The sequence below is a fragment of the Aulostomus chinensis genome, chromosome 12 (assembly GCF_037954235.1).
Source record: "Aulostomus chinensis isolate RoL2024-O1b breed Wild chromosome 12, RoL_Achi_v1.0, whole genome shotgun sequence".
Lineage (NCBI taxonomy): Eukaryota > Metazoa > Chordata > Actinopteri > Syngnathiformes > Aulostomidae > Aulostomus > Aulostomus chinensis.
The window spans coordinates 19,209,922-19,235,748 of NC_141331.1; the positions used below are offsets into that span (position 1 = coordinate 19,209,922).

The 25,827-nt window shown below is 41.7% G+C and overlaps 4 protein-coding genes across 9 annotated transcripts; 2 read left to right on the forward strand and 2 right to left on the reverse strand.

Annotated features, from left to right (window-relative positions):
* The first annotated feature begins 1,144 nt into the window (after positions 1-1,144).
* On the forward strand, positions 1,145-6,128 carry cfap210 (cilia and flagella associated protein 210). The gene is made up of 9 exons (XM_086220707.1): positions 1,145-1,304; positions 2,014-2,222; positions 2,302-2,475; positions 3,041-3,246; positions 4,026-4,182; positions 4,254-4,393; positions 4,467-4,659; positions 4,738-4,902; positions 4,985-6,128. Exons 1-9 carry the CDS (start codon positions 1,256-1,258, stop codon positions 5,336-5,338), a joined length of 1,647 nt encoding a protein of 548 aa, XP_086076833.1. The 5' UTR covers positions 1,145-1,255; the 3' UTR covers positions 5,339-6,128.
* Positions 6,129-6,327: 199 nt separating this feature from the next.
* Positions 6,328-13,794, reverse strand: ppig (peptidylprolyl isomerase G (cyclophilin G)). Of its 2 annotated transcripts, none has more exons than XM_086220705.1 (13): positions 13,139-13,222; positions 12,939-13,022; positions 11,878-11,952; positions 11,685-11,792; positions 11,480-11,524; positions 11,303-11,390; positions 11,165-11,194; positions 10,926-11,065; positions 10,641-10,809; positions 10,375-10,560; positions 10,180-10,267; positions 9,953-10,092; positions 6,328-8,129 (listed from the first exon to the last, which is right to left on the reverse strand). In XM_086220705.1, the coding sequence occupies exons 2-13, from the start codon at positions 12,997-12,999 to the stop codon at positions 7,157-7,159; spliced, it is 2,103 nt and encodes a 700-aa protein (XP_086076831.1). In that variant the 5' UTR covers positions 13,000-13,022; positions 13,139-13,222; the 3' UTR covers positions 6,328-7,156. The 2 variants fall into 2 exon arrangements, with proteins under 2 accessions (XP_086076831.1, XP_086076830.1); XM_086220704.1 differs by lacking the exon at positions 13,139-13,222 and adding an exon at positions 13,635-13,794 and having other exon boundaries at positions 6,329-8,129.
* On the forward strand, positions 13,263-22,920 carry fastkd1 (FAST kinase domains 1). 4 transcript variants are annotated; one of them, XM_086220699.1, is made up of 16 exons: positions 13,263-13,322; positions 13,947-14,069; positions 14,406-14,833; positions 14,915-14,983; positions 15,777-15,902; positions 16,000-16,398; positions 16,485-16,595; positions 17,619-17,750; positions 17,829-18,315; positions 19,429-19,543; positions 19,615-19,743; positions 19,821-19,952; positions 20,057-20,170; positions 20,944-21,088; positions 21,174-21,288; positions 21,397-22,918. In XM_086220699.1, exons 3-16 carry the CDS (start codon positions 14,499-14,501, stop codon positions 21,490-21,492), a joined length of 2,505 nt encoding a protein of 834 aa, XP_086076825.1. In that variant the 5' UTR covers positions 13,263-13,322; positions 13,947-14,069; positions 14,406-14,498; the 3' UTR covers positions 21,493-22,918. The 4 variants fall into 4 exon arrangements, with proteins under 4 accessions (XP_086076825.1, XP_086076827.1, XP_086076826.1 ...); XM_086220701.1 differs by lacking the exon at positions 13,263-13,322 and adding an exon at positions 13,451-13,469; XM_086220700.1 differs by lacking the exon at positions 13,263-13,322 and adding an exon at positions 13,487-13,642.
* klhl41a (kelch-like family member 41a) lies at positions 21,822-25,746 on the reverse strand. Of its 2 annotated transcripts, none has more exons than XR_015118755.1 (6): positions 24,404-25,746; positions 24,159-24,316; positions 23,972-24,079; positions 23,593-23,884; positions 22,613-22,759; positions 21,822-22,356 (listed from the first exon to the last, which is right to left on the reverse strand). XR_015118755.1 is itself a non-coding variant. In XM_086220706.1 (6 exons), the coding sequence occupies exons 1-6, from the start codon at positions 25,487-25,489 to the stop codon at positions 22,245-22,247; spliced, it is 1,797 nt and encodes a 598-aa protein (XP_086076832.1). In that variant the 5' UTR covers positions 25,490-25,746; the 3' UTR covers positions 21,822-22,244. The 2 variants fall into 2 exon arrangements, 1 of the variants encoding a protein (XP_086076832.1); XM_086220706.1 differs by having other exon boundaries at positions 23,699-23,884.
* Between the last annotated feature and the right edge of the window lie 81 nt (positions 25,747-25,827).

The window sequence follows — 25,827 nt, forward strand, 5'->3', positions numbered from 1 at the left end:
AATAAAAACGTCTGCCGAGTCCAAGAGTTAGAGTTTAATTGTTCCGAACGATCGGTGAATTATAATTGATATATTTAATCTAAAAAGTAAAATAGCGTTTAAGTGTTGCCCGCTGGAGTAAAAATAGAAAATTGAGTTCGGAGCCCTGAAATGGTCACAGAGCCTTGTATTTTACTTACGTATTTATTTATCATTTATCCATATTTATTTTGGGCATGGAGGCAAAAATATTATTTTGATGTCACGAGATTAAACGTGACACGACCCACTTCCACGGAAGGAGCTGTTGGTAGAGGTGTTTTCTTGAAATGACGCAAGGACTATTTTAATTGCCTCACCTCCCTCGTACGAGAGCAGGGTTATCGGCCTTAATTCAGCAGACACTCTCCATCAGCTGACTCCTCGGGCTGCACATGACCTCGATTTCACTAATTTGACCACGTTTGTTATGCTTTGTTTTTATGTTTCTGTGCTTTTGAACTGGAGACAAAGTTGTTGTTTTTTTTTAACCCTTAACTGAAAACATATACGAACGTGAAGTTGTTCTACTACATAATAACGACTTTTGTCATGTCCCAGGTTTATCAACGCGCTGTCATGTTTTACAAAGTAGTGAACCAGGTTACATCCTGATATTATGTTGGAAAGATTTCATATTTCACAGATCTGTCCCTGAGTCGGGTTTTGTGTTTACCATGCTGCAACAACAACAATAAAATGAGTATGGAAACGCATGCTGTCCTCAATCGTATCTTGTAGAATATCTGGTTAGAACACACGTAAACCACATATGATAAAAAAGTTGAATCAGCTTAATTAAATGAGAATAAACTTACTAAAATCCAGTAATCATAATTAAAAGAACAGCTTTTATGATTTTTTTTTTTGCAAACAATTATTTTTTGTTTAATTTTCAGTGGAGTTCAGTAAAACAAATCTACCTCAACCTGCATATAAACAGCAAAATATTATTAAATTCAAACAATTTTCAGAGGAAAATTAAATGTGTCAGATAGTACAATAATGGTCAAGTGTGCGTGTTTGTGTGTCACAGATCGATAGAGCGATAGACATTTTGGCGCCATCTGTCGTCAGTGAGCGGGACGGCATCATGTTCTTCGGCTGTTGCTAGGATACACCACAACAAATGAAGACTGATTGAGTTGAGGAGACTTGACTACCAGGGTTGGAGAAAGATAAAGGTTTCATTGTGCAGTGTTTTATTTGGAAGAATCAGAACTAGAAACTACACCAGATGTCCTCGGTGGTTCAGTACGGCCGCCGGAGAGGCTCCAGTAAAAGTGGTGAGCGCTATTAATCCAGGTTTATCGATCTCAGGTTCGTTGAGGCTCATAGGAGTGTGTGTGCGTGTGAGTGTGTGTGTGAGTGTGTGTGTGAGTAGTACATGAACATCTAGCCACTTTCAAGACATAACTGTCACTATTTTATTGAAAAACAGTATTTTCTATGTTCATCTAAAATTATATATATTTATATACATTCCATACAATAATAATTATATATGTGCACACATACATTTGGTATATGTATGTATGTATGTATGTGGTATATATGTGTGTACATTATATATATGCATATACATATATATGTATACATATATAGAATAGAGTAGCCTTTATTGTCATTGTATAGCATACGATGAAATTGGATTGCAACTCCCTTAGGTGCAATTTTTCAAAAGACAAGTACATTTCAATAAATGAAAAGGCTCTGGGCATAAAAAAAACGAGATAAAATAGAAATATCTAAGAAGAATATGTACGTATGTGTGTGTATAAATATATACATATATTTGTGTGTACGTTTTCGTATTTAAATATATGTATATATGTGTACATACACACACACACACACACACACACACACATATATATATATATAGTCATATTCCAAAAATGACTTCATTACACAAACCACAAACTGAGCTCCATTCCTGATTCCTAATGAGCTTAAAGTTGATCTTTGTGGCTTCCTTCCCTCCCGCGTTTGAAGCGTCTCCGGCCGAGGAAGCCAGCGGGATGATTGAGCCACCAGACCTGAGACAAGTGACTGTGTTAACAAGGTCCGACTGGCTGAGGATTCAGGATGAACTGAACCAGGTGAACAGAGACCAGGAGAGCCAGAGAGAGGCCATGAAACAGAGAGAGGCGCTGCACCTGCAATCAAAAGATGTAGTCAAACAGTGGTCCAACACCATCGCTGTGAGTTCCCCGCAGAAGGTTGCACCATCACAACACACTACAAAGACACTAAAACCATGGATGTTCATATTTGTTCAAGGGTCAAAGACAGAAGAAGCTGGAGGCAAAGAAAATCCGGGAGCAGGTAGAGGAGGAGAGGAGGAAACTGACCGATTTAGAGGAGAAAAAATACAAGGAGGAAAAGCGTAGAGACGTCATTGAGAAAGCCAAGACTCAGCTGTATTACCAAACTGACCGAGTCAAAGGGTTACACGTGAGTATGACTGGAAACAGGAAACCAGTGGTTCTCCTGTGGCGGAAATGCTTTTGCGTTGATGCTCGCTTTTTTGCAAGGGATTTATTTTCTTTGTCAGATTTTCATTTTAAACAGGATAGAAATCATGTGTTTGAACCATTAAAAAGTTTCTGAAAATATTACAATAATATAATCCAATCAATTTAGCTGATCATTCATTTAAAAAAATCCCTCTTAAAGGGGTCAGTTTGGTTCACTAACCATCGCTTCTGGTTTCCTTTATCCAAAAAAAAAAAAAAAAAAATTGTTCCGACTACATTTAATATGGTTTTCTTAATGATGCAGAACCCAGAGTGAGAAGTCCAGCTCGATGTTCTCAAATGAGGCGCTGAAAGTCTTCAAAATGAAGCAGCATGTTGAGACAAAACATCAGACTCTAGCTGGATTTCATTGCAACTCTTCAAATTAGATGGGAATGATACAATTCGGGATGCTTTCCTTTGAACTGACCCATTTCAAATAGGAAAACCTGGGTCTTGAAGTAGAAAACGTCGGGACTGATTGATTTCGGCCGCTTTGACAGAGTGCACTCCTGCTGACGGAAGTGTTGAAGGAGAGAGAGGTGCAGATTCAGCTGAAGAAAAGAATAAAGAATGCCTTGAAAGATATGGACAAAGAAGACATTGAGGTGATGAAGACCAGGGAGGACGAAGCTTTGAGACGAGAACAGGAGAGGGTTTGCCAGAAGACGCATGAGAGACGGGATGTCGCTGAGGCCCTGAAGAACCAGTAGGTTTCCCATCACATCAGACGGAAATACGCTCACTTGTTGTCTTCTCCAGAGCCAAAGAGGCAGATAGATCCCCTCTCCTCTGTGCGTAGGGGAGCTGAGACCCACACAGACTAGCGAGTGAGATGAGCACAATGAATGGAAGTGGATGAGAGGAACATATTAGAAAATATATAAATACACTTTTCTCCATAATGGTCTTTGATTGCTCTTACATAACTAGGGTTGCGCATAACAAATGTAACAAACTAATATCGTCGCTGCCTTCAAAGAATCTCAAATAAAGTCTTTTTTTTTCAAGTTTTTCAGAAAACACAAAAAACTGGAGACAAAACATCATAAGGAGCTGTTTTAGGCAAAATTTTCAAAAAAAGAATTGTCAAAAAGACTTAGGCAATATTTTAAGAAAGTGACGATGTGAAAATAAGATATTTCAATTTTAATAAAAGCTTCCTTTTTGGATAAAAACGTGACTGTGATTTAATGCAGCACCGCATTGTAACTGACTGATTATTACTTCTGGTCAAACTAAGATATTGAACTTTATCCTTTGACTGAGGTGCGCTAACATTTTCCACCCACTACCATTCATTATGCTAAGCTAACAAGAGGTCTCCGTTGGTCTCAACTTGTTACTGCTCAGAGGAGGAGGCTCTCAATCTGGTTGTTGGACTCTGGGGAGGGCAGCAAACAAATATGTTTACCCAAAACTTAGCATGTTCCATTAAGCAATGCTGGTGCTTAAATGAAGCCTTATTCAAGTGCAACTGTTTCGCAGGATCAAAGAGAATCAGCTGTCGATGGAGAGAGAGAAGCTACTTGTCAAGGAGGAGGGAGAGAAAATCCAGCAACTTCAGGAGCTCCACCTGGTGGAGCAAAGACTGGAGGAGGAAGCTCAAGCAAAGCAGAAGAGAAACCTCATGCAAACTCACCTGGTGGGTCCAAGAAGCATGAGATATCAGTTTGTCTTATTTTATGATAATTGTTTGTTAATGAATATTCACAGGAACATCTCACTGATAGAGAAACAATGAAGGCAACAGAGGCACAAAAACAGGAACTGGAAGACGAACAAAGAAAACTCTTTCTCTCCGCAAAGCGAAAAATGATGAAGTTAAGGAAAGACAAAGAAAAAGAGTTGTTTAGGTAAGAATCAGCTCATGGTATCAGTGGGTTCAGCTCCAGCTTAGCAATAACAACTGGGAATTCTTGTGTTCAGAGAAGCGCAGATGTGCAGGGAGAACATCATGATGAAACTCACAGCCACTCAGCAAGAGCAGACGGAACGCGAGGAGCAGAGAATCGCTAAGGCTGTGGCTGAGCAGGATGCAAGACAAGCACAACAGCAGAGGGAAGAGGAGGAGAAGAGGGCAGCCATGTTGAAGTCCATTGCTGAACATAGAGAACGCATGGTATGCCATTCATGTTGGTTTGCTGTGGAGTTGGTGACATAATCCTTTGCCATGGTAACAAAATACGTGTTCCATCAGAGACAAGAGAAGGAGCAGAGGGACAAGATGAACCAAGTCAAGGAGCGAGACATGCTTCTGGCGAAGAGAGAGGCCGACCAAATATTTACAGAGAAACAACAACTGAAGGCTCAGAAAATGAGAGAAGATGCAAAGAAATTACAAGACTTCAATAGCAAACAAATGGTGATGTTTATACTGTCAAATGATCAAGTTTGAGTGAGCAGGTATTTTCTGACAGAAATCGACGACTATTTTTAACTTGCAGGATGAGAAACGCGCCAGGCAACATCAGCTGGTAAGACTGGAACACGAGTTTGAAGCAAAGAACACAGAAGCCATCGCCGAAGAGGAACAACAGTTTCAGCAGTATTCAAAGCGGATCTTCAGAGCAGCAGCAGAAGCTCAGAGAAATGTCTTTCCAATTTGCAAAGCCGCAAAAGAAGGGATAGGAGGGGGTCTTGGTCCTAGCTTTGGTGGAGTGAGGCCTAGTTACCTTGTTCAGGACCAAAGTGGAGCTCAGATGCCGAAATACATCACGGATACCACACGGGAAATTAAAAAGCTCCACGAGACTGTAGATATTCAAGAAGCCAAGAGAAGGCTTGGTTTTACATGGTGATTCATCACTCCCCTCTCACGAATTCATGAAAAAATTAGCTGAATAATTTGACTTCAATACTGATACTTTGGTGGTTCCCTCTGAAGGGAAGCGTGAACTGGAATTTCAGACAGGTTTCAATGAATCAACCCCCAAATTTTTGGGGGCTTCATAATGTTTCCCACCTGTGGGCCCTGGCAAAGTATTGTAAGTGGGGCCCTACACAATTTCCAAAATATTATAATTTTTGTGGGGGTTGGAAATGTAATCACATAAAAATATTCTGAATAATGTTTTAAGTGTTAAAACTCAGTGACGTTTAAAAAGATATAAAAATGATTAACTATTATTTTCATTATTTTGTTTTGTTTTGAGGACATTTTGTTATCATAGGACCACTTTGCAACAGGACCGTATTACGCTTGACTTATGTTTGATGCTGATGGCTGAAACTGGAGGGTGAGGATGGACAGCCAGCTGGCAACAGGGAGAACTCAAAGGAAAGAGAGACGGGAGACGGCTGGTGAATCAACAGTTGCGGAGGTGGGCCGTGAGAACTTTGAGACTTAAAAGGGAGTTGGAAAAGCCTGGGAACCACTGGTTTGCACAACGTCACAAAAAGACAAACAGCACGGATCATTCAGTATTTGGTGGTTTGACTGTTTTAAAATGCATTATTTTGCCACAAAATGGTTCCTCCAAAATCTCTGATATAAAGTGTAACTTGAATTTTTGTCACGCATGCAGGGCTCTGTAGGAACTCTTCTCTGGAGGCAATGTGAAGACAGCCAAAAATAAAAAGCTCCCATCCAGGAACCAATCGCCACGTTACTGAACCCATCACTAGGAAACTGAATTTACTGTAATAATCTCTCTATTGCTGTTTAATGCCGATCGGTTTGCCTAAAAAAATTGTAAGATTCACAGAATATTTAAGCAATTATTCAAATAACCAGTTCTTTCTACAATGCAGCTCCTAAAACAAACTTGCACAGAACACAATTGATACAAATTGTTTTTATGTTGTACTTGACAGCCTTACAATGACATTTTTCCCCATTCGAAACCAAACCAGAGGCATCATCTAAGACAACAAACAGGATTACAAAAACAGGTTAGAGGTGTTAGGACAATTTAAAAGAAATGGATTTTCATATTCAATCAACGGGGATAACCATGCAAGGACTTGGGTTTAACATCAAAAAACATCAGGGGAATTCCTCAAACTGAAAAAATGTCGCTCATGGCCAAATCTAACAGTGTTACATAAGATGAAAAACAACAGACTTGTGTTTTACATTAGTCTGAATTTTAAACAAGGATATTGTAAATCCAGAATTAAAAAAAATTACCAAAAAAAGAACAACAACAAAACAACACTTCAGACCTTTGCTGGTCATATAGAATTAAAAGCACACCGAACCGTTGTACTTTATTTCTTGTGACAAAGGCCAAAGTGGCCATACAGATTCAGTTCTCCGTCATGGTGACTCATCTCAATACCGTTCTCAAGCAGAAAATTCACAATTCATCCGGTTGTTGTTGCATGGTTTTATCAGAAGCAGACAGTCCTCTTACTGCTCTGCCTCTGTGGTCTTTTCCACTGTTGCACCTGTACTAAAATTCACCATGGTCTCATAGGAAGGCCAGACGATATGATCTTTGTGGTTTGGGGTGAACTGTGGAGCTCCTTATTTTGCAGCAAGCGAGGAATGCGAATATGCCCCGTGCTAGATGGAAGGTTGGAGCTGCATACTAAAATTGTACAAGATATAAAAAAGGGAAATTTAAACAGCAAAAAACAAAAAAACAAACAAACCCATTTTTGATATCACAGGGTTATTCGCCGTCAGAGCTTGAACTAGAGCTGGATTTATTCTTCTTGCTGTTGTTTCTGTCTTTGCCCTTTGTGGTATCTGGTCTTGGTCTAGCCGGGCTTCTTCTGTCTTTGGACCTGGACTTTGCCCGTCTCCGCTTGGTATCTGGGCTCTTGTGCCGCTTCCTCTTATCATCATCACTCTCAGAGCTGGAGCTGGAGCTGCTGCTGCTGCTACGCCTCCTCCTCTGGTTGACCGGTTCTCTGTCTTTCCTTTGGGAGGACCGATCTTTGCTGTGGTCCCTTCTTCTGCTCCTGCTCCTGCTCCTTGAGCGTCTGCTCCGGTGAGAGTCTCTGGTCTTACTTCTGTCTGGACTACTTTTCCCACGCTCCCTACTCCTGGAGGTTCTTCGTCTTTTATCCTCCTTTTCACTGTCATGCTGTCTTTGCTGACTCCTGCTGCGTTCCCTGGCTCGCTCTCTATCTTTTGATGTAGCTCGTCCACTCTTGTCCCTGCTTCTGCTGCTTGATCTGTTCCTATACTTGGAAGAAGTTCTTTCCTTGCTTTGAGACTTTGTCCCCTCACCATTCCTTCCTTTAGTATCCTCTTTCTGCTTTTTATCAGATTCATGACTCTTATTTTTATCTTTATGGTTATTCGATTCTGACTCCTTTTCTTTCTTATTTCGCTCTTTGCTTCTCGAACGATCTCTCTTTTCATCACTTTTGTGCTTGTGGCCCTTGTCACGACTTTTTGATCTTCTACCCTTTTCGCGGCTCTTACTGCGGCTCTTTGATTTGGCCCTTTTCTTCTCCTTTTGTTTGCTATGCTTCCCGTCCTTCTCTTCAGTGTCTTCTTCCTTGCTTTTGGATCTATGCGATCGGCTTTTCTTATCTTTTTTACCCTCATCGGTGTGTTCGTGCTTTGTGCTAGAGGTCCGTCGCTCTCTTCGCGGAGCTTTAGGTACCTCTTCTTTGCCCTCGTTCATGTCACCTCTGTTCGAAAAAAACAGAAAGATACATCTCACCACGGGAACATCAGCGGTTACCAAGCATATTCACGATGCTACCGGCAGTAACAGTCATATAACAAAAGCTTCAACGTTTTCAGTTACTTGCTTCTAAAATGCATCATAAGCCTGAATGACTTCAAACCAGAGACAGTATCCGTGACCGAACCCTATGAGCAAGTGTCTTCTACTTCACCTCCATGGATCAGTGTAATGTACCCCTGGTTTTCTGATTCTGAGGATGATGCATTGTTGCAATGTCTCAACTGGTCCGAGACCACGTCAGCTGGAACACAGCAGGGCAGTCACAGAACATTCTATATTTGAATTAGGACTGGCCGATACGGACTAAAAAATTAAATCTGATTTGTGAAGTTACATTCACATTAAAAGCTGCACCGTTTTCTTACATTAACAAGGAATTCTCTCATTACTGAATCTGGAGAAAAATACACAGCGATGACATTTTTCTTGCTTTAAATAATGCCACAACTTACAGGGCTACATGGCATGAACATGCATGCGGGTAAATGACTCCACCACAGTCAGCTGCTTTTTTAGAGGGAGTTTGTCAGTTATAGCGGCCTTGTTCCCCTCGCAAGGAGTGGCATTTCTCCCACTCGACTGGATGCCTCTGTTTTCGATGCTGAAATAAGTTTGTTGTGCTGCTGCCTTTTGTTGCAATGGGCTTCAGACAAACGTTGCAGCGTGAAGTCACTTGTTCAACGTCTGTCGCTGCAAACCCAAACCAATTCCAAACTACTGATGATACTACTACCTTTCGTAGAAACAAACTTCTCGCTCTCAAGAGTAAGAGCAAAAAGAGTAAAAACTCAAGTTTTTTGTTTTTAAAAATTGTCCACCACAAAAAGCTCGAATTAATCGCTAAAATCAATACATCGCCGAGGCCTAATTTGAATATATAAAATAAATCAATATTCTAGTACAAGCCTTTAAGCGTGAATATATTTGTCTAATTCTTAAAATGAAATAAAAACAAAAAATGTACATCGCAAGTCCTCACAAAACTTTGAGCCCCTTTCAAGCTTAACACCTGCAGCTGCTCACCCAGGATTAGAGTTCTGTTCTTGTGCCACAAGGCTGCCAGTTGGTGGCAGTGATGCACCCTTAAACTGGTTTGCTAGCAGACTGCCATTTAACCTTATAGAATTAAAAGCCACGTGTTAAAATGGCTGCAACTGGCAGCATGGAAGACGCAAACCTGGAGATACACCAGGTCGACCCCACTGTTTTAGCCAGTTACCAGAGACAAATGGAGACGCCTTGAGGAACAACCTTTGCTTGAACAAGCTGTAGTTGTTCTTTAGTGTCGGCTAGTATTGAACATGTTGCCGTGCCTCCAATTATTAAGACAGAAAAATTTGGCAAGATCAGGGAAGACAGCAGTGGTGGAGACAGCTGATAAGTAACGTGAGTTGAGGATTCAGGAGGTCAGACTTTTCATCGTGTTATCATTTGCCATTCCACGCATTTACCATTTTTCAAGGAAATGCAAAAATAAAGAAATTAAAGTCAAAGACCCCACACACATCTATTCAAATTGTCACCCCCTGATTTCAATAACTTGCCAAATGACTCAACAAAACTAAATAAACATGACGGATCACGTCGCCTCAACACTGAGTTGATCTCCTCTAGCATCACTGTCCGACCACCCATTTTCCCTCCCTGGAGGAGCGACAGGTACATCTAAGCCAGGGGTAGAATAAAGTCTCTCCCCAGCCCACAAAACTATCAACGAAGCATGCTGACAAGAAACAATGGCCCACGCTCACGTGAGTATCTTACCTGTCACCCTTGATCCAGCGCTCTCCTGTGACTGCCCTCATCCGCTGACGCTGCATCTCCTGACGCCAGTGTGGAGGAGTTTCACTGCGTCGAAAACGATCCCTGGATCTTGATCGAGAGCGGGACGGAGTTCTGTATCTCTAAATGGAAGGAATAACAAACAGTGAACATATCACTGGCCATGCAACCTCATCGTATTTACTCTCTTTTTCCAGCAGAGCACTTACCCTTGGACCCCTCCCTTTGATCTTCCTGCCTGATCGTGTCATTACCAGTCGTCTGTGATACGTTGACTGGGAATTGTATGCTAAGCCACTAATGGAGGAACAACGGCAAGTTTGAAAGCAAGAAAAAATTGACAAGTGAGTGCAACAAAGAAGAGTTAAGAATGTTGGGATATCTGTTTAAGGAAGGAGACCAACCTCTCTCTTGGCCTTTCTTCTTTACTTCGCTGATCCTTCTCCAGCTCCTCCTTTGGCCTCTGGACCGCCTGTGGGCTTCTCCTCATGAGAAATCGATTCTCGGGGATGGGTGGTATCTCTTCAGGACGTACAGTAGATGTGACCAACTCTTCTTGTTCCTTCTCTTCAGCACTTTCAGCCTCTGATCTGTGAAAACATTGAAACTCAGAATAAAACACACGCCAACTGCTGTGTCCGCTGAATAAAATGTACAGAAAAATAAATACCTTTTCTTTTCTTTCTTCTTCTGTTTCTTCTTCTGTTTTTTCTCCTTCTTTTTCTGCTTTTTCGATTCTTTTTCAGATTCAGAAGAAGACTCTGAGGAGCTCTCAGATGGGCTGGAGCTTCTGCTGGAACTGGAGGAGGCCCGCTCCTTCTTTTTGTCATTTTTCTTTGCTGCACACATTGAAGAATATGTTCTGAGCTTCGCTTTTTAAAATCCAAAACTACTCAACTACCCAGGCGACAGAATTTAAATTATTTTGAAAATAATTAATTTACTTAAAACAAACCTTTAGATTTAGGGACGAGCTCGCCACAGTTCATGACTTTCACCTCCGCATACGGTCTACTGTTATGATCCGTTTTCTGGTTCTCCATGGTTTGAACAACCTCTTGACCAGAAATCACATGACCAAAAACCACATGGACACTGAAAAACAAAACAGTAGCCATGGTATCATGTTAAGCGTTACAGTATGTTGTGTTATGTTCACAAACAGGATTTCAGATGCTATCAGACAGCACTTACCCATCTAGATGTGGTGAGGGTTTTGTCGTTCTTAAGTGTGGCAAAAGGTGTTCCGAGAAAGACAAGAAGAAACAGTTCAGGTTTAAGGAACTATTTATACATTGGATCAACTATTTATAGTAACTGATGGATGTTTACATGAAAAACTGTGATCCGTTTGTGTCTTTGCCCCTGTTGGCCATAGAGAGCAGGTACTCCTTATTGTGTTTAATAGCGAAGCTTTCATCTAGGAGGAAAGGAGAAGATTGTACTGCCATCTTGAAGCCACTATCAGTTTGGAAAACAACTGACAGCTCGTACAGGGGTCCTCTTTACCTTCAAAGAAGCCTCCATAGATCGATTCGCCTCCTCTTCCATTACCTAAATAAAAATGATATAACAAAACATTAGCAAAGCAGCAGCTACAGGAGAGATGTTATACAATTCTAGTGATGGAAAAACACAGTTTGGCTGCCTTTACTGAAGCTTGCATCATTTGAATGTCAGTTGCATCTAATAAATATGGATCGACTAAACTCACCTTCACTGAAGTCTCCGCCTTGAATCATAAAGTCTTTCACAATTCGATGGAACAGACATCCTTTGTAATGGAGAGGTTTCTGAGTTCCTTTACCAATGCCCTTCTCCCCTGGAGGAAAAGACTGTACCTATCAACATTTGGTTGAGCAAAGACGTTTCAGGACATTTTCCTCAGGAGAACATTCATTCCTTACCTGTGCAAAGGCATCTGAAGTTTTCACAAGTTTTGGGACAGATGTCGGAAAACAATTCAACTACAACTCTGCCAACTGTGAGAAGAGAGAGATGTGATGAATGATCAAGTTCTTTTCATTGTGATGAGACACCACACTTCGGGGTAGATGTGCTAACAAATTAGCATCCATATTCGGCGTAATTCTGTCACTACATCCACTTCTCTATGCACCCAGTTCTCTCCTCTCAGAGTCAATGACTTTTTTAAAATCTTGGTTTCATTGTGAGGCATAAATCAACAAAATATCATGTTCATTTCCGTGCATGTAACAAAATGATGTTTGCAAACAAGTAGCTGAACAAGACTACAGAGGTTGCCACAAACATCCTGCCAAAAACAGAGTAAGTGCAAAGCTAGTTGGCGTGACAATCAAGTCGCGCTTCCACGGTGTAGTTCATATCCTATGTAAGCCCTCTAACTGTGACAGCGTCTGTGGTATGGTAGAACAATGAGAGAGACGGGACTGGATTTCTGCTCTTTTAGTGGCAGCTCTCTGTGGTACATGTGAAAGACAGTCTATCATGGACGGACGAACTGTGTGTGGCAGGTACAGCATTTCTACATTCAAGGGAAATAAGGCACCCCCCCCACACACACATATATATACAGGATGGAGGTGAATATCAAAACAGAGTGAATATTTTGGTGAAATGCAGGAGGTGAATTAATGTGTCTTTCAATCTCTTTTAATTTGTTAATTTCACAATACACTATTCAATTTTCAAAATTCCAATTCAGTTTTGGTCAAGGGGCTTATTTCATTATAACCTCTATATCTGTATCAAAGGGGGGCTACTGACCATTAGAGGCATGCTTTAGCATCACAACTCATTTTAACAGCATAACAATCCTCAGCCATTTCGCTGAATCGTCCCTCAGATGAGTTTTCAGGAGCAGTAAATTCAGAGCTGCTGTTAACAAAATACGATTTACTGCCCGCTTCTATATGAGAGCCTTGATTTCATAAGACATGCCCGATGTCAACAAGCAGACAGTGTTTACCCTTCTATCTTAACTTACCAAGCACATTGCCTATTCCAATGTCAAGGAAGCATCGAGAGCGTTGAACCTTGATCCCCATGGTCACTTGTATTAATCAAATACCTGAGGACAAATGGAGATAACACAATTACCCACATGCTAGTTAGCCCTCACTGCTCATTACCTACTTAGTGCATTTGCTAGGTTAATTTATTGATGCGACCGTATGAGTCATGCACCTCCACAAGTGAAACATGCAATTCTCCAAGTTTTTCAAGGTCTTCTTGCGCACATCACCGCTGAGCACTGATACAGAATAAACGTTAATGATGCTACTACGGTATATTTGGTTGACATAGCAATGCAACTGTGGTTTTATGAAGAGTCAACTGAAGTCAACTTGCGCTCGTTTGTTTATTACTGGTAAGCTAACATTAACTAGTCGGCGCATTTTGAGCCTTCGTTCGTTCTATAGTCAGCGTGCGTACGGAAATAGAGAATTTAAATTTCACGCCTATTCCCGCACAAGTACTCTCACCATTCTCTCGTGCGGTGTTAATTTTTACAAAGGTCACCCATAACTAACTGTACAGCGTTTTGTCTGTTAGGCCTATTGTTAGCGTTAGCCTGCTTTAGCCAACATGGATTCGTGGACATAGTTAGCTCTAATGTTTCGACAAGTTACCAGTTTAAGCAAATTTGAAAGACGAATATAACGTCATTAACCCGCATCACCTGGAAAAGCAAGTATATCACTCCATACAGCGAGTAGTTCCCTCAAACGACATGTATGAAGTTTCATTCAGAGTCCTGCAGCTCGCTGATTTCTGAAGATGGCGCGGTGGGGACGTCAATGCATGTTGAGAATCGTGTGCCAGTTCTTTACGACATCCTGAGTGCTTTTCGACACATCGTCGGCTCCCGTAGTTTGATCTGCGATTATGTCATAGGGAAATCCTAAACAGATGGAAGCGTACAATTGCCTGTAGATATAATTGGAAAATATAACTATATTCACTCAATACATTTCTACTCTGTGCCCCATAGGATAAGAACTAATTATACACAATCAGACGTTTTTCTGCCGCCACTGCCTGAAAGACAAAACCCGGGGCTCAAATAGTAGTTACATCACTGGCTGTGTGAGTGAAGCGTTCTAGCACAGGCTAGGTGAGTTTGACTTTCCTTTCCAGCATTTTTAATAACTCTCTTTTATATCTCTTGATATATCTCGTTTAAATCCGTGTAACCCGGCCAGTTATCGCCAAATATATTGCTAAAATGTATGGAATGTAATGAGTTTGGAGTTGTCTGTTATTTTAGGGTGTTATTTGTACGTCCATGTGCATGACGTTACCCTGTTACTAAACAAACTTAAACTTAAGAATAGGGAACAGTTTGCTTGGGGTTGTTGTCTTTGTGTATTAACTGTAGCGTGTGGAACTGTGACTATGTGAGTTTATTCTATATGTGTTTATTCTTCATTTTAAACATTCTCCCTTCCAGACTGTAGCTTGGTGGTGTGATATTTACACATCAGTTTGAGATCGAGTTGGACACCATTTTGATTCATTGAACCCTAATTTGAGATCTGAGGTGATGCTTTGGCTCCGGGGTGTGAGCTCCTGCCCTTGGAGATCCCTACATAGGATTACAGTGTATCAAGACCAGGTCCTGGGGCAGCTGCAACTTTGCTCTGTTGAGGAACATGTGTTTGATGTGGTGGACAAGAACGAGGCCAGGCTCAATGTGAACCATGTCAGCTTGGCTGTAAAGAAACTTTTGCAGTTTCGGAATGAAAAACTCGATGAACACAGGAATTTTAAACCCATCACTCATCAACCACAGTTCCTGACCCTCCGGATTCTAGCGGAGAACCAAATACAGCAAATGAATGATGAAATGTTGATGGAGACACTGTACTATTTCCTCAGGTATATTGAACGACCATCAGTTTGAAGATGTTGTATTTGATGTAGAAACTAGCAACGACATCACTCTGTGTTATCTTCTAGGCTGAAAGTGCATCCGCATGACTCCCTCATCCAACAGTTGGTTTTAGAGGGTTGGCTAAGACTTGACAGGTAATGTTTGTTTGATCTGGACTATTTATGAAATCTTTAGAAGTAAAGTTCACCCAAAATTGAACATTCAGTCATTATCTACTCACATTCCAATGGAAGGTCAGGTGAAGTCACTGCTAGAGTTAAACAGGAAATTGTGTTGCAATTGACCTTCCATTGGGGTGGCACGGTGGTGCAGTGGTCAGCACTGTGGCCTCTCAGCAAGAAGGTTCCAGGTTCGAGCCCCGGCTCGAGCACGGGATCTTTCTGTGTGGAGTCTGCATGTTCTCTCTGTTCCTGCGTGGGTTCTCTCTGGTACTCCAGCTTCCTCCCACAGTCCAAAGACATCAAGAGGGGACGAGGCTGATGGATACTCTAAATTGACCGTAGGTGTGACTGTGATTGTGAGTTGGTCCTGTGATGGACTGGTGACCTGTCCAGGGTGAACCCCGCCTCTCGCCTGAACCCACCTGAACCCTTAACAGGATAAGCAGTGGCATGGTTTGAGATCCAGTAGATGATCCAGTTTGAAGTGGATGGATGGATGGATGGATGGACCTTCCATTGGAGTTTGAATGAGTAGTTAATGACTGAGCATTCAGTTTTGGGTGGACTATCCCTTTCAGAATGCATATTAGGATTTCCCAGAGACCAAAGGTGGTATCTTCACATTGTTATACTTCAAGAGTCCATATAGATTGAAATGACATGAGCATAAAATAGAAACTGATTAAAACTGGTGTTTGATTTCCTGTTGACAGATTGACTGAATGTTTCAAAACTAATGATTTTTTACAAATGTTTATTTTCACAGGCTTTCATTGGACTCCCTTTCCAAGTTTGCCATCTGTCTGAGGGATCAAAACCTTCAATGCAGTCCTCTGATGGGCCACATCACCAATATAGTCGATCAAAAATTGTCATCTATTAACAGTGCCAGGTCGGTCCTGAGACATATGTATCTTGAGAGTGTAACTAGGTCACGGATATTTAACTCAGCCCGGTTGTTTTTTGTGGTGTTTTTTTCTGCCCCCCAGGATTCTATCTTCATTAATGGTTTGCGTGTCATTTCTGGTGTCTCCACGGCTTCGAGATGCTCTCATTAGCAAGGCGGACCATCTCTTGGACAGTGAGGTTCCCTGCAAATACAAGGATGCTCAAAGGATTATGCAGTTTTTGTACAATACAAGGCACAACCACTGGCCTCTGTGGCAGAAGTGCAGCCAAATCCTGCAGAGGAACATTCCACAAATGGATGCAAGGATACTCAGGCTCAACATGGAAATATGGCACCGCCTGAATTTGATGAACTTTGACCTCAATCTGGCTGCCAAACAAAGGCTGACAGAATTGATAGATTCCAGCACCGACCCTGTCTCCTTCACTAACTTGTTCATCTCTCTAGCTCCTTTGACAAGCCCAGAAATCAGAGAGGGGTTTGTATTAGTAGAAGTGGAATTGTGAAATCGAAACACTTGAAAGCGCTGGCTGAGTCTCACAGGTGTGCTGTCGTTCTTCTCAGGTTGGAGAACACAGCCTTGGTGATGGCTGATGAGATCAATGCTTTCCAGGCGGTGGTCATAATTGAGACACTTGTGAAGATTCAGAGCAAAAACCTGATGTTGAAAAACAAGTAAGTTCAAATCTGTTGCTTCTGGATCTGTGAAACGATTGCCTCAGATTCGTTCAGGGCTGTTCTGAATGTACTGTATGAATACATTCAGAAAGTTTCTGGATGCTCTATCATTCTGTCACCCTCCACCACCTCTGTCCTCCCTGGTTCGTCCTCTCCGGGTTCAATCTCAGGTCACAACAGGAGACATTGTGTAGCTGTCGTCCAGAACGTCAGTCTTTTAGGAGAACTTGTGTTTCTCTGGACACTATTGATGCAGGTGGCTGCTTTCATGTTGACTGACTAGAAAACAAAACATGTTCAGCCAAGCAGGTAAAAAAAGGAGAAAAAAAAACAGCGTTGTGAGTAAGTTATTATCAGAATCTGTATAAATGAAGCCTCAGTTTGATGATTTTCAGGTGGGGTCTGAGCCGGGAATTAATGCGGTTATGGTGGGACGGATTGGCTTTCATAATGCCCCACACGTCACTGCTGGACGGTGCTTCCTTGTTCATCCACTGCTGAAAAATGTGCAGTGTTGGTGGTATTTCCTTGACTAAATAACCGTAATAAAGCTTCTTTTAATCACTTGTATATTATATTGATTCATTTGCCAGATGGTTCTGGCCAAAATTATGTAAAGAATTAAGCATCATCTCCAGTAGATGTAGAAGAGAGGAAGCGCCTCAACACCTTAAGCCGTCGATTCACCTCAAGGACTGCAGGTGGACTCACTTCAACCATTGATGGTTGATGGTTTTTTTGGGAACTACACCAGGTGTTTAAATGTGATCTCTCCTGCGTGATCACATTCACGTAACTGAATAAGTGAGCAGCGAATGGGGGTTTGGTGTGCGGAACAAGAACGTCTCTTTCTCTCTCTCTCTCTCTCCCTCTTTCTCTCTCTCTCTCTCTCTCTCTCTCTCTCTCTCTCTCTCGTTTAAACGACCTGCACATGATGTGTCTAACTGAACGTACAATACATGTGGTACATGATTATAGTAGTAAGTTAGACTTATATCCATCTCTACTCCTGTTTTCCAGAATTGCATCAGTAATCCAAAAGAACCTTCATTTCTACAAAACCAAATCGGTGTTCAGAATCACTAAAGCTCTTTTGCAGTTGCATGATCACAACCCCGAACTCTTCGCTGAGCTAAGAAACACTGTGGTCAAGTAAGAGTTTGTGTGAGTAAATCAGTAATTTTTCAACCATGTTGTCAAATAAGGACTGATAAAATCTTCATGTTGCAGACTTTTACAGGACAATATCTGCCCCTATGAAGTGGCCATGCTGATCAGTACTCTAGCCAAGATGCCTTACCCGAAACCAGAGTATGACGTGATCCAGCATGTAGATGCAGTAGTGACCCAGTGCAATCTCAGGGATCTCAGGACCATTTCTGGGGCCATCACCAAGTGGATTTCCATGGATCCCTCTCAGTACTACAACCCAGACACCAAGTATGTCAGCCTGCTCCAAACCGTGAATCGCTGCAGCCATGAGAGGCTTCAAAAAGCTGACCGACTCGAGTTGGTTCTGGCAGAGTTGAAGAGAATTTCGGGGGAGTGGTTGAACAAAATGCTGCGTGAAGAGATTATGGTCACCCTGAAGAGGATGATGGACCAGATAAACTGGACAAATGTGCCAAATTTGGCCTTATTCCTCTCCAAGATAAAGTACCTCTGCCCTCCTCTGATGGAACGTATCGCCAGTGTGGCTATTAAAGACATGGACAAGGTGCTTAAAGGAGCAGTGTGTAGGATTTAGTGAAATCTAGCAGTGAATGAAAGGGCAAAACGCAACCCGCTCAATTTCAGAACTTTTAGGCGAGAGTTTACTGTAGCCTTCAGGTGCAAGTTACTGCATCATAGCTCATGAAATCGAAGAACACGCCTGGCAAAAATTCATCCATTATTTGCAAAAGTAAAATGCAGATATTTGTGTGGAAAAAAACTTGCAAACAAAGATTCAATTTTCTCTGAAATGTACTCAAACTATAACTATAAAAGGTAGGCAGTGGAAGTACATTTCAACTGTTTCAATGCATTTAAACTACCAACAAGCCTGATTTGAAGATAAAGAGTTGCAATTACGGGCTGCACGGTGGTGCAGTGGTCAGCACTGTCACCTCACAGCAAGGAGGTTCCAGGTTTGAGTCCCGGCTCAGGCACAGGATCTTTCTGTGTGGAGTCTGCATGTTCTCCTGTTCCTGCATGGGTTCTCTCTGGTACTCCAGCTTCCTCCCACAGTCCAAAGACATCAAAGGGGGACGAGGCTGATTGATACTCTAAATTGACCGTAGGTGTGACTGTGAGTGTGAATGGTTGTTCGTCTGTGTGTGTTGGCCCTGTGATGGACTGGTGAACCTGTCCAGGGTGAACCCCGCCTCTCGCCCGTAGATGCTGGGATAGGCTCCACCCCCGCGACCCTTGCTAGTAAGGACTAAGCGGAAGATGACGATGGATGGAGTTGAAATTACAGATATTTCTGTTAAAATGTCAGAAAAATAGATGCTGGAGAAAAGAGAAGATACCTGGAAACTCATAGTTTTTTTTAAAAAGGCACTTTAATTTTATCCAACTTATGAATAGAAAATATCATCGCTAATACTAGCCATCACATGCTAATAAGATGGACTTTGCCCCTGCCCCTGTTCTTGACAGTGAAACAACCCCTTTTAATCTCTACTTAGTGCCCTGGAATGCAACCACTCATAAAATCATAGTGAGAAATTGTATCTTCCATTTCTGCTAGTAGCTCCCTGTAAACGGCCCCTGACAAAGATGTCACAACATTTGAAGCAAGCACTAATTTCTGTATTAACCATACTTTTTCTTTTCTATTTTGAAGATTCACTACACACTGACAACTTTCATCCTGGCTCCATTCAGTTCCATGAATTATGTACCGGAAAGAGCAGATGAGTTCTATGATGTTTGCATTTGGCACATCACTCCGCATTTCCGTAAGTGAATAGTCCTGGTTTTTAACTTTGTCTTTCAGAATTTACGCTTAGACCTCTCTGTGTATTTGCAGGCTCCTTGGAACCAGACAAGCTGGTGTCGCTGGTGCACACCCTGGGGATGGCTGGAATTTTTCCTGAGGAACTTATCAAAGAAGTCTTCAGCATAGATTTTCTCAGAAAGTTCGATTCCTATATGGAAAGTATGTCTGCACATTTTTCAGAATAAGTGTTTACACGGTTGTTCCAGAAAACTAATATAGCTGTTGCAACTCTGCAGTACTACCGCATAAGCTCGCTTTGCGGGCCCGGCTGCTCCTAATGCAGCTCAACCGCATCGTGTGTTTGGAGTGTCCTCAAATCCAGGTCCCATGGTTTCACAAGCACTTCTGCCAGAAGTTGCAAAAAAGGGGTAAAGACAAAGTGGTTTCATTTTGGGTTTTAAATTAAATTCTGCTCAAATTCTGAACGACATGGAGTTTAATTCCAATTGTTTTTGTTTTTTATGTTTTTCAGGGTATGATTCCGTCAGTAATTTGCGACAGCAATTCCAGGAATTGCTGGGAGAAGTCCTGGGCGGCGAAAACTATATCCGAGCAGCAGTCGTAACTCCATATTATTATACCATCGGTAAGTGGTGTTGGCTTATAGTGGTAACCTTTCGTCATTTCTTAAAATAGGTTGTCATCGTACTTCATCTTTATCAAGTTCTTGCATTTTTATCATCTGAGTAAATAAAGAGACCCCCTGTAATACGAGGATGACTCAAAAAGCTCAGCTTGTGTAAAGTGGGGGGAAATATGTCATTTTGCTTTAAGGACATAAAAAAGCTAACATTCACTGTCATACAGACATAAAATAAAAGAATGGGATCTCACCAGGTAACAAAGCAGGAAAAAACAGCCCTCACACAGTTAGAATAGAGGGAAAAAGATTTCAAACAGCTTGTGGTTTCAATTTTGTCACAACTCAAACTGAGCCATTTGAAGTCGGGCCAAAGCCTAAAATCTAGAACAGCATGTAGACAGCAAAAGTCAGCTGAACTACTACTACCTAGAGCCGTCCGAGTTTCAGTTTGTGCAAGTCAACACTAAAAAAAAAAGAATCTTCTGCACTAAAGAAAGATTTTACTTTGGCAAGCAAATGTAAAAAAAAAAAAAAAAAAAAAAGCTCTTGCATTGCTACACAGATGTGACCTTAAACCTCACGATTTCCTCCTCGGCCGATGCTAGAGTCCTCCATCAACCTTGGTAAATTTGGCTTCATACAGTAGTTCTTTCATAATCCTGTTGCGCTGCCACTGAACACCACCTCCCTGTAGGAGGATCGATTTGGCTGTAACAGTTTCTGTTTTTTGTTGTTTTTTTTGTTTTTTTTTTGGGTGGGGTGGGGTTTCACCTCAGGCTTTGTATGCATACTGGACAAGAACCGCCAGCCGTTGCCCTACAACAAACCAAACACATTAAAAGTCTCAGATGGACCAATGTTCCAGGGGGGGATGAGCTTGATTGAAGACATAAGGAATGAGCTTCCTCCTGGAGCGCAGTGGTAGGAACGCACTTTCAACAAAGAGGCTCTACAACATAAATGTATAGAAATATGTTGAAACCCTGGTTTTCTCTTGTCACACCAGTGTTGCTGTGGACTTCGTTAGTCGAAAACACTTCTGCAGAGACTCAAAGCACATGACAGGCCGAGCGGCGATGAAGAAACGACACCTTGAAATTCTGGGGTTTCGTGTTGTTCAGGTGAGAGAAACCTTTTGACGAGATTTTGGTTTTGTTTTGGAGTACAAATTGTGTTACATGTCAAAAGTAACTAAGATCATGGGCGCCTTTTTTCATCTTTTTAAATAGATCCCTCACTTTGAATGGAACTCAAAGGAACTTTCTACACCAGAGGCCCAGAGGGAATATCTAAGAAAGAATATACTCAGAGAGCTTTCTCCCTGAAGGCCTTATTAAATGAAAATGGAAGCAATATTAGTTTCCACACAAAGCTGAGCCTGATTTTAAAGAATGTCATGTTGCGAACAGTCAGTCGGTCAAGTGTCCATTACTGTTAATCATGAAGCCACAAGTTGACAAATCTACCTCCTACTGTTCTTTTCAATAAAAAGTTAAGTTGCTTTTTTTTTGTTCATTGTTTCTGTTTCATGCATTTCATCTCATAATCATTGTTGTTTAATGTGATTGAACTCATCTTGATGTAAGTAACATATTTTTTTGATGTACACGTATCGTAGTCTGTTTTAAATGAGACAATAATTGTGCCACAGAAGAAATCAACCTCATGTGACTTTTTTCCCTGAATCTGATTTTCAGGGACAAAATACGAGGAGAATATAATACGAGGTCATGCACAGGGCTTTAGGGTTATGACATTGCACGTCATGAGTAACTGACTGCTTCAGAACAAACACAGTGAGACCCAGTAAGTCTATGGGGAATAATATTTTAATGCTAAAGTGAAGAATACAAATTAAAAATGGCAACTGAATGAAAAAGGAACATTTAAAAAAAAAAACTATTCAAGTCGGTTACAATGACACACACTTAAAGAGGAAATATGGTGTCGGTTATAAGTCAATGACAAGTAAAATATATTTTAGATCTATTTGACAATACATGATCCATCAGCAGATCAATCAACATGTACATGTTATTCTGGTCTACAGCCGTGAGCTGAAGGTCCTTGACTGCTGTTACAATTTGGGCATTTTAGTTGTGTTCAGACGCATGGATGCACAGGAGGCTCCAGCAGCATAGCGCATCTCTCGGATCATCCCTGTCCACTGTTTCTTGTCCTCTTCATACCTGACACAAGTGAAAACATGTTTTTATGTAACATAGTTGAAAGTGATGTCATATACCACCATACATATATATGTGTGTGTACCTATTTTTTCAGTCACCTTAGATGCCATTTTTTAAAATCCATATTTTGTGTAATACCGACAAATTTATCTGTCAGCGATAAGCCTGTATGAACTTTTGTTCATTTATATGTAACATATTCATGATAGATTTAAATATATATAACGCAGGAAGGTCAAATAAAATCAGCACTTACAGCCAAATATCAATGACTTCGACAGGTGCACACTCTTTGTCCTCGTTCTCCACCATGGCGAAGCCTGCTACAGCGTACAACAACCCACCACAACTGACCAGGTTGACTGAACTCCTCTCCTGGGGAAACTCAGTGAATGGTGACCACCTGCAAAGGATTACCAGCATGATTGTGATCCTGATTTATTCTAGTTGTCTGATCACTAACACCAAAACCAAAGCAATCGCTGCAAACACTGATGTAATGTTTTGGTTTCCACCATTAGGGTCAGGACCCCACAAGAGGTTGTTTGATAATTAAAGGTACAGTTTGTGATTTTCAACAAGCTAACGGCTGTCCGTCTTGTCTTACAACTCTGCCATGCCACACGAAACGTCAGTTCAGCATTACAATACAGGACTGCACTGTGTCTGACACACGTTACATTTTAAGGAATAGATGCTCAGTGCCTCTTCATGCTGATGATGTTGGTTGAGCATAAAAATGTGGCAGTCTCAATACAAACAAAAAGGTACCTCGGAATGGCTTCAACAAAACGGCTTCGATGGACACAGGCCCTTTATGTAGCATTGTAAGGGGGGCGTTCAGACCAGCAGTCTCATGGAAGAAACTCATTTCAGCTCTGACGATCTCATTCTTTCAGTAACTAACCAAAGTTTGTGACTGTCAGTGATGGACTTTCAATCAAATGACAAATGGATAGTTTCTAATCAGCTTATGCTAAAGAAATTAGAATTTATTACAGTCATAGTGGACACCCCAATTTTCTGGTCTGTCCTGCCCCCTATTGATTTAGAGTGTACTAGCTTGTTGAGATTGCCTAAAATTGTAACTTTATCGATGCACCTTGCATATATTTTCATACTTTTAAGGTTTCATGTAAGATAATAGTTACTTTCACCTCACTGTGATTAAATAATCCTTCTATTGCATAAATGTAGGTTTTGTTACAATTTAAACAACAAAAATATAGACCTCACCTGCAAAACACAAAACCATATCCAGTCCAACTCGCTATTGCATAACTTGGAGTGGTCTGGAGGTGGTGGAGTGGCCTGTACAAATTGTAAAAACAATTGCACATACTTGTTGGTTGAAAAGTCGTAGGCCTCGCAGGTACCGGTGAGGCCGTCCTCATTAATTCCCCCAGCAACAATAATCTTCCCCTTGTGGATGACGGCCCCAAACATCGATCTTGGGGTCTTCATGGAAGCCACTTCCTTCCACTCAGCCCTCTTGTGGTTGTAGGCATACATCTTATTGGTGGTTTTACTTGAAGTGCACAAAAAAAAAAAGTCCAGCAGGGGTTAATGTAACAGGGAAAGCATGTTCTGGCTTAACTCTGAATGGCTGACTTACTTGTCCTCCGTTTTGCCTCCAATGCAATACACCAGCCCGTTCTCAGAGACCACGCTGTGACCGTGGATTTTCAAGGGCAACTTTTTAGTTTCAGTCCACCTCATTTTTCTGAAAGGGCAGATGAGTGTTTAAAACTGAATGTAAGCTTTCAATAAAGATCCAGCCACGTCTGATGTGCTAAACTCACTCAGTGTCGTAGCACAGAACAGTGTCATGAGACTCATTGGACTCCAAATCTTTTCCTGCTACAGCAAAGATTAGATTGTCAAACTCCCCCATAGCAAACAAACACCTGGGAGAGGGCATGGGAGGCAGCGCGATCCACTCAGCAGCAAGACTGTCCAGCTGAAAGACATTGAGTTAAGATTCTCTCAAAATAGGTGAAGGGGTTTTGTATGTGTGTGTGTGTGTGTGTGTGTCTTTTTCCTTTACCTGGTAGAAGTAACACTGCAGTGGGTTTTCTCTGTCGTCATCATCGACAAACAGTCCTCCCAGTACATATAGTTCATTCTTCTTTGACACCAGACTCACGTGGTTTCGGGGGATCTGCTCAGTCATTGCAGCAAGGAAACATTCATTTTCCTGACCATCGTAGGCCACGGCTGCCGTGTCATTGATCATCACCACCATGTCTTTGGCATACATGCCATATCTGCGGGTATCATTCAAATAGCCGGGTAACTTCCCTTCCTCTCCCTCCTCATTCTCTTGTCCCTTTTTCTTCTCGGGCAGCTTCCCTGCAAAGGCGTCTCTGATGGCTTTGAGTTTTTTGAGAATCTCGGGATCAGCCTTAATAAGATCATCCTTTTCCACCTTTTCCTTGAAGTACTTTTCTGGGAGTAAACGGAAACGAACTAAGTCAAAGGCTTCTACTAAGGTTTTCACACGTTTCTCCTTGTCTTTCCGGATCCACTTCATGAGGATCTCAAACACGACTTCTTCCTTTTCTACATTCAATGCATCTGCTCCGATAATAGCAAAGAGTTCATGTGAAGCCAACTCTAAGAAATCCTCGTCCTTGATCACGGTCTCAAAACGATCTGCGATGTAATCACGAGCTGCTATTGCCAGTCTGGGACAGTTCAGCATCAGTCCCAGTCTGTAGATGGCCAGGCAGTTTTTCTTTGAAAGCTTTTTCTGAAGAAAATTCACACAAACCGTGAACACCGAGGGGATCTGGAAGCGGTTAGCAACAGTCATAATGTCCTGCACATTGCTGTCGTTGATATCAATCTCTGCTGAGTACATGTAATTCACGATCGCCTCCATAACACCGGGCTCCAGGTTCTCCAGAACAACCTCCTTTTTGTCTGTTTCCTTGCCGTCCTCTGAGAAGTAGAGCTCCCGAAAATAAGGACTACATGCTGCCAGGATGAGACGGTGGCAGGGGATGCTTCTGTCTCCAACTTTAAGGATACAGTCAATCAACTTATTCTCATTCAGAAGCTCTTTCAGTCCATCCTGGAGCAAAGTGCTCTGAAACAGACGAAGATCCTCCCTCAAGCTTTGGGTGTCCATTCTTGTACAACAGGAAATGGATGGAAGTGCAGCAGAGCAGAACTGACTGTCTGAGCCGGTGAAGACCGAGAACTATAGGCAGTCAGGTCTGAGGCCACATCAATATAACTGAGCCCCTCTAAATATAGCCAACCACCCCATCCATGAAGAATTCAGGTTGGCCAAATAAGAGTAGTGACACAGCTGTCATAGAGTAAAAACAACTGAACCTTGTCACCGTGGTGATCAGCAACAGCATTGTTGGACAACATCACAGAAATAACCTGTGATCTTTACGTGAACTCAAGCCTGTGACTGAAGTTTTATTACAAAAATTGACAAAGCAGCAGCAGCACACC

Bases quoted from the DNA above. Each gene is read 5' to 3' on its own strand.
- cfap210 (XM_086220707.1), top strand. From the start codon at position 1,256: ATGTCCTCGGTGGTTCAGTACGGCCGCCGGAGAGGCTCCAGTAAAAGT. The intron at 1,305-2,013 runs GTGAGCGCTATT...CCGCGTTTGAAG, and splicing joins GAGAGGCTCCAGTAAAAGTG to CGTCTCCGGCCGAGGAAGCC. The intron at 2,476-3,040 runs GTGAGTATGACT...CCGCTTTGACAG, and splicing joins ACCGAGTCAAAGGGTTACAC to AGTGCACTCCTGCTGACGGA.
- klhl41a (XM_086220706.1), bottom strand. From the start codon at position 25,489: ATGGACACCCAAAGCTTGAGGGAGGATCTTCGTCTGTTTCAGAGCACT. The intron at 24,080-24,158 runs GTGAGTTTAGCA...CTGCCCTTTCAG, and splicing joins GTTCTGTGCTACGACACTGA to AAAAATGAGGTGGACTGAAA. The intron at 23,885-23,971 runs GTAAGTCAGCCA...GTGCACTTCAAG, and splicing joins GGAGGCAAAACGGAGGACAA to TAAAACCACCAATAAGATGT.
- fastkd1 (XM_086220699.1), top strand. From the start codon at position 14,499: ATGCTTTGGCTCCGGGGTGTGAGCTCCTGCCCTTGGAGATCCCTACAT. The intron at 17,751-17,828 runs GTAAGAGTTTGT...TTCATGTTGCAG, and splicing joins CTAAGAAACACTGTGGTCAA to ACTTTTACAGGACAATATCT. The intron at 20,171-20,943 runs GTAAGTGGTGTT...GTTTCACCTCAG, and splicing joins TCCATATTATTATACCATCG to GCTTTGTATGCATACTGGAC.
- ppig (XM_086220705.1), bottom strand. From the start codon at position 12,999: ATGGGGATCAAGGTTCAACGCTCTCGATGCTTCCTTGACATTGGAATA. The intron at 11,195-11,302 runs GTAAACATCCAT...GCCACACTTAAG, and splicing joins AACGGATCACAGTTTTTCAT to AACGACAAAACCCTCACCAC. The intron at 10,810-10,925 runs GTTTGTTTTAAG...CAATGTGTGCAG, and splicing joins GCTCGTCCCTAAATCTAAAG to CAAAGAAAAATGACAAAAAG.